Below are 7072 nucleotides of genomic sequence, written 5' to 3' on the forward strand. Positions count from 1 at the left end.
TGAAACAGAGAAAGGAGAGAGGGAGAGGGAGGGAGAGAGTCGCATACAGAGAGTTACAGAGAAAGATGCATAAGTCCTGGTGCTCAGGATGGAGAAAAACATACTAATTGGATTGTACAAGGGAAGCTTGAATTATGACACTCCTGTAGTCCAGAAGGCCATGGAAAAAACTCAGGTTGGTGTACTGTAGGATAAAATAAGCCACAGGGCCACACAGCTGAACAAGATTACAAAGTAAGCTTTCCTAACAATCATATTTAATAACAATCTTAATGAGGATATCTTGGCTGTAAGCCCTCAGTAGGAATTGATAGGTCTAATTACTGGTCATCAAATGTCATTTTCTTGAAGCCAAGAATCACATATTCATTACTTACAAAACACTCAAACATTTTCCTACATGTGGATACTCAATGGATAACTGATGGGAATATATGTTGTACCTATTAACTAACTGTTTTTGTTTCTCTAATTTGTGTCTCTAACAAAGGAACTCTTGAACTTTTCAGACTATTAGCAACAATGTCATTAACAATGACATAGCTGTTTGTCATATTGCAGAGCTGTCATAAGAAACAAAGGCTCACAATAGATCTTAATAAGGAGGCATAATACAGTGGCACACTTATTTTTTAAGTAAAAACTTTGCTTCATCCCTGTACATATATATTTGATAAAAGTTTCTATAGTGTGTATTGCAAAATCATATTTACATTTTTAACAGAAAGTGTATATTCACAACTGTGAAAAGTTAAAGTAATAAGGAAAGCACATTAAGGCATATCTCCATGTAGCCAACCCTTTCCTGCCCCCATTAACTAAAAAACATAATACTGTGTTATGTTTCAGTGTTTCCTTGAGCAAATGCAAGCAGACATAAATAATTATTCATAAGTCTTCTATTTCCTACACCAAAGAAATTATGCACTATATGGCAATGCACTGATTTCTTCATTTAATATACCATGGAGAAGTTTCTCCTTAAAACTAGCAGTTACAACAGAGCATCTTCATGGTATTTTAGCAGCTGCATTCTTCCATTGCATGTACATGACAGAGTTTGTCTGTTTCTTGGAATTGGTTTCCTGTTAAAGAACAAGCAAACTATGTCCAGTCTTTTCAAAAATATTTATTTTTAAATTATGTTATATGTGTGTGAGTATGTACACACCTGTTAAGGTGCCAGCAGAGTTCAGAGGAAAGTATTGGATCTCCTGAACCTGGAGTTGCATGTAGTTGTGAGCCACATGATATGGGTGCTGGGAACTAAACTCCAGCCCTCTACAAGGGGACTGGAGTGATCTTAACCACTGAACCATTTCTTTACCATGTGTCCAGTTTTTTGATATTTTAGATAGTGCCACAGAAAATAATCATGAATGTGTGTCACTCTTTGCAGAAGCAGATATATCTATAAAATAATTTCAAAGGCAAATTTACATTTTCAGTTCTGAGAGTGTCTATTTGCCATTAATATAAGTTATGACATTTGCATTTCTACATGTAATATAATAGTAGTGGCTGCCCCAAACCTTATCAATAGAAAATATTATGATTTTTTAAGTGAAAATGGCTCCCATTGGCTCATAGGAAGTTGGACTTCTAGGAGGTGTGGCCTTGTTGGAGTAGGTGTGGCCTTGTTTGGCAAACTGTCTCACTGGGGGTTGGGGTTTGATATTTCAGAAGCTCAAGCCAGGTCCATTGACTCACTCACTCCTCCTGCTGCCTTCAGATCCAGATGTAGAACTTTCAGCTTAGTCTCTAACAGTATGCCTGCCTGCATGCTGTCATGCTTCCCACCATGATGATAATGAACTAAATCTCTGAACTTTAAGCTAACCTCAATTAAATGTTTTCCTTCATAAGAGTTGCCATGGTTATGATGTCTCAGCACAGCAATAAAACCCTAAGACAGAAGTTGGTACTGGAGACTGGGGTATTGCTGTGATAGGCCTGACTGAGCTTTTGTATAAAGGAATTTGCATTTTGGGACTTTGGATTAGGAAAGCAGTGGGATGCTTTAAGCAGGTCTTAATGGGCCATACTAGTAGGAGCATTGAAGGCAGTGGTGTTGAGGGTGATTTGAACCCTGCAGGCTTGGCTTATGAGGTTTCAGGGGAGAAGATTAACATGTAGCTTAGAGACGATTCTTGTGACCTTGTCCAAAAAATTCTGCCTGAGGCTAAATTTAAGGGTTATGGATTGATAGCTTTGATAGAGACGATTTCCAAACAGCCTAGTATTGACTGTTACTTGGTTATTAATGGCCACACTTATGCAGATATGAAATGAAAAGGAACATGCTGAGCAAGGAAAAATACAGTTTGAGGAGAAAAGGAACACAAGGAAAGAAGTTTAGAGAAAAGCATGATCTGCTGTGCAGTGGTGGCACACACCTTTGATTCCAGCACTTGGGAGGCAAAGGTAGGTGGAGTTCTTGAGTTCAAGGACACCTTGATCTACAGAACAAGTTCTAGGACAGTCAAGGATATACAAAGAAACCCTGTCTTGAAAAAACAAAACAAAAATACAAAATGGAGATACAAAATGGAATAAAGGATATGATGACCTCATCCAGTTAAGCTTATAATGTGTGAAAAGGAAGTAAAGAATAGCTTAGGGGCAGGCATGATGGTGCGAACCTTTAATCCCAGCACCATGAGGCAGAGGCAGGTGAATCTTTAAGCTAAAGGCCAGCCTGGACCACAAGAACAAGTTCCAGGAGAGCCAAGTTTAGGCAGTGAAGGAAACCATCAAAGACAGAAAGCCCTTAAAAACATATTTGAAGAACGGGGCCATTTTCCAGCTCCAGCAAGCAGAAGAACTTGGTAATTTCAGAAAGGTAGTTCTAGCCTTAGCATCAAGGATACAAGAAAGGTGTTATGGAATCTCCCTCCTTGACTAAAGAAGTTCACCGAGGCCAGGAGAATGCCAGGCATATGTTCTTGTATGGAAATCTAAGAGGTAATTATGTGAAGTTGTGAAGTGGAAGCCTGGAGTGCTTTAGAAACACCGAGATGTTGGAGATGCCAGAGTTGTGGGGGATACCTTCTGAAGAGAGCTGCTAACAGGGAGTGGAACCAGTCCAAGAGAAATAAGTTGTGTTTCTGTCAACAAAGCAGGATAGAGATGGAGATCTGAAGGGCTCTTTTGACATCAGACAAGGAGATGCGGTGCTTGGAGTTTGCCCAGCTGGTTTTCAGTCTTGATTTGGTCCAGTATTTCCTCACTATGTTTCCTTCCCCATGTTTTGGAATGGCAATGTATATTCTGTGCAATTGTATGTTGGAAGTATGTGGTCTGCTTTTTTACTTTGATTTTATAGGGGTTACAGTGAAGAGATTGCTGTGAGTATCGGAAGAGACTTTGAACTTGACTTTGAACTTTTAAACAGTGTGAAGACAATGGTAGACTGGGGATTTTTGAAGTTGGATTGAATGCAGTTTTGCATTATGATATAGCTACAAGCCTATGGGGGCCAGGGTTAGGGTTAGGGTGGTTTAAATAAAAAGAGCTTCCGTAGGCTCACAAGAAGTGGCACTCTTTGGAGGTGTGGCTTTGTTGGAGGAAGTATGCCATTGGGGGGGAACTTGGAGGTTTCAGAAGCTCAAGCAAGACCCTTTAACTTACTCACTTTTCCTGCTGCCTTCAGATTCAGATGTAGAACTGTCAGATCCTTCTCCAGCTCTATGTCTGCTTACATGCCACTGTGTTTCCTAGCATAATGGCAATGGTCTAAACCTCTGAACTCTAAGCCAGCCCCAATTAAATGTTTTACTTTAAAACAGTTGCTGTGACCATGGTGGCTCATCACAGCAAAATAAGACAATTGTCTCACATGTTTGGATTTTGGTCAACTCAAGAAGTGAGACATGTCGGGCGGTGGTGGCGCATGCCTTTAATCCCAGCACTCGGGAGGCAGAGGCAGGCAGATATCTGTGAGTTCGAGGCCAGGCTGGACCGACAGCCTCCAAAACAATACAGAGAAACCCTGTCTCGTAAAACAAAAAATAAAAAAATAAAAAAAGAAGTGAGACATAATATCTTACAATTTTTTATTTTTTTGTAGAATTGTACTTGAAACTATATATATATTTCTGTTTTAAAAGATATTTATGACAGTTTTCTTATGAATAATCTTTTTATCTTCCTTATGTATTTACCCATCATATCAATTTATTTTCTTTTTTTTTAAACCTCTGCAATTAGTTTATTAGTATCATCCAGGACTCATGTTCAGTATTCCTCCTCAAATTACATAAACAAAAGCAAATGTAAAGAACCCAAGTCAAAAATTATATAACAAACAGCACTCCATCACAAAAGCGTGTAAAATTACAAGAACGCTATTTTTAAAACACTGGCACTTTAAGAGAATGATAATCTCAAAAAATCACAAAATTGCCAAATTGTTCCCTAAACTGCTAAGCAGATTAAACATGACTAATGAATGAGTTTGGGTTTTATAAAGAAAAACCAAATGGATTGGACAACTAGTACTAATATGCAAAGTTTACCATCTTTCCTTGTATCTGGTTTATAAAGGGACAAATCACAATATAGGAAAATATATCCTTAATTTTAAATGTGGCATAATTTTAAGAAAAGCTGGCTCAACTAATTAAAAATACTTTTTAAACAGTCAAGTTTCCTGAGCAATCCTGTATTTAGATAAATGGGCAAAGGCATTACAGCCAGTGTTTTCATCAGCCTTCGCTAGGACCAATGTCAGCGAAGTTTAATATGGCAGTCTTGTATTTTAAGCTCACGCTTTTGGGGGATACATTCTCAGGTCTTTAATAGGGAACTGCAGAATGTAACTGCCATTACACAGTAATGGACATTAAGAAGAGTCCTCACGTAAGGATTAGAACACAATTTCCTACTAGTCCTTCAAGGACACTTCCAGATTGTTCAATTCTAATAATTCCATGGTGTGATAGAATTGATCACTCAGCTTTGCACATGGGTTATGTACTATCTCTTATCCAACTGATCACGATTTTGGAATTTCAACTATGGATGAAAATGTTACCCATCACAATATGCAGGGTGTGTAGATAAAAGCTTCCTCCCCCCCCAGCTAACTATATGAAAAGAAACACTGCAACAATTCATGTGACCCAAAATGGGCAAAAGCAAAAGACTAGCTTCCCCTTGAGAAGAAAAATTTCAGACCTATGAAAAGGACAACAATACTAATAAAAAAAATTGTATTTACTTAGAAGCATTCAGAATGTCAACAAAACAGCTGCAATTTTTTTTGCAATTACAGAGTGGTATTCAGTTAACAGAACAATTATCTTCGTATAAGCTGCATCAGAGACAACTGAAGATGGGAAAAAAAGAAAAAAAAGAAAACTACCGTCCCCATATATAACTAATTTGTGCTGTGCACCAACAAGAACCTGCTTTAAATTTCCATGCCAATTTACAACCCCCAGACTGTACCAGGCAAGATTAGTGGCTACTGAAAATACCACCAGGACAGGGCTATCTAAAGACACATTCGGTAGTGTGTTAACTATACAAAAAAAGACACTGTACAGTTTAAAAACAAATCTTACACAGCCTTACATTTCAATTTTTTTTCTTTAAAAGGAGTGAGTTGTGTACAGGGGGTTAAATGCTTTATAGACAAAAAAAAAACTGCGCTAGAACCAACTTATTCATCATCATCATCTTCTTCTTCATCTTCGTCTTCCTCTTCCTCCTCTTCCTCATCCTCTTCATCTTCCTCATCATCTTCTTCTTCCTTCTTTTTCTTGCTCTTTTCTGCCTTGACCACCCCCTTTTTCGCTGCATCGGGTTTTCCTTTAGCTCTGTAAGCAGCAATATCCTTTTCGTACTTCTCCTTCAGCTTGGCAGCCTTCTTTTCATAGGGCTGCTTGTCATCTGCAGCAGTGTTGTTCCACATCTCTCCCAGTTTCTTTGCAACATCACCAATGGACAAACCAGGGTGTTCTCCTTTGATTTTTGGGCGATACTCAGAACAGAACAAGAAGAAAGCCGAAGGAGGCCTCTTGGGTGCATTGGGGTCCTTGAACTTCTTTTTGGTCTCCCCTTTGGGGGGGATGTAGGTTTTCATTTCTCTTTCATAACGAGCCTTGTCAGCCTTTGCCATGTCTTCAAATTTCCCCTTTTCTTTAGCAGACATGGTCTTCCACCTTTCTGAGCACTTCTTCGAGAACTCTGAGAAGTTGACAGAAGCATCCGGGTGCTTCTTCTTGTGTTCCTCCCGGCAAGTTTGCACAAAGAATGCATATGAGGACATTTTGCCTCTCGGCTTCTTAGGATCTCCTTTGCCCATGTTTAGATGATTTTCGTCCGCGAGGCACAGAGTCGCCCAGTGCCCGTCCGGCTCGCGCTTGCCCCGGCGCTGTCTCTAAGGAGCTCAATGTACTGCCTCAATTTATTTTCTATAACAAATAATACAATACCACAGACTTGGTAAGTTACATCAAAAATGTTTTTATGGCTTATACTTGTGACCTAAGCATGAAGGGCTACATATGGAGATAGCTTTCCTTTTTTTTTTATTCTCCAGATTTATTTTGGTAAAAAAAATCAGATATAACCTTTCAAAAATTACATTAATGTTTAACATGCATTCAAATAACTTTCTTTTTTTTCCAGTTTAAATTTAGATAAGAAACGAGGTTGCTTCACAAGTCAGTTCCAGGTCCCGCTCCCATTCCCTCCCTTCCTCCCGTGACCTCTCCCCATCCCCCCCCCCCCCCCGTTATCCCCTCATTTCCCCAGGGAGGGTGAGGCCCTCCATGGGGGTGTCCATAGTCTGTCATTTCATATAGGCCAGGGCCTAGACCCTTCCCCAAGAGTTCAGGGTGAGAGTGGAGATAGCTTTCTTGCTGACATGGACCTAAGGAGTACAGAGCACAAATAGCAATAGTGTATGTATATGTGTCTCTTCTGGCCTTGCTTCTTCTTACAAAGCCACTAGGATTCAGCCATAGGAGTTTCACCTTACTGGACTTACCTAATAATAATCACTTTCTAAAGACCCTATATATAATCTGCATTATCAGAGTAAGTTCTAAATGCTTTTAATATC

The 7072-nt window shown here is 39.3% G+C and overlaps 1 protein-coding gene across 1 annotated transcript; it reads right to left on the bottom strand.

Moving 5' to 3' along the window:
- Positions 1 to 5199: 5199 nt before the first annotated feature.
- Positions 5200 to 6400, bottom strand: LOC121135225 (high mobility group protein B1-like). The gene has a single exon (XM_040733709.1). It carries the CDS (start codon positions 6308 to 6310, stop codon positions 5666 to 5668), a length of 645 nt encoding a protein of 214 aa, XP_040589643.1. The 5' UTR covers positions 6311 to 6400; the 3' UTR covers positions 5200 to 5665.
- Between the last annotated feature and the right edge of the window lie 672 nt (positions 6401 to 7072).

The sequence above is a fragment of the Mesocricetus auratus genome, unplaced genomic scaffold (genome assembly GCF_017639785.1).
Source record: "Mesocricetus auratus isolate SY011 unplaced genomic scaffold, BCM_Maur_2.0 Super-Scaffold_100033, whole genome shotgun sequence".
Classification (NCBI taxonomy): Eukaryota; Metazoa; Chordata; class Mammalia; order Rodentia; family Cricetidae; genus Mesocricetus; species Mesocricetus auratus.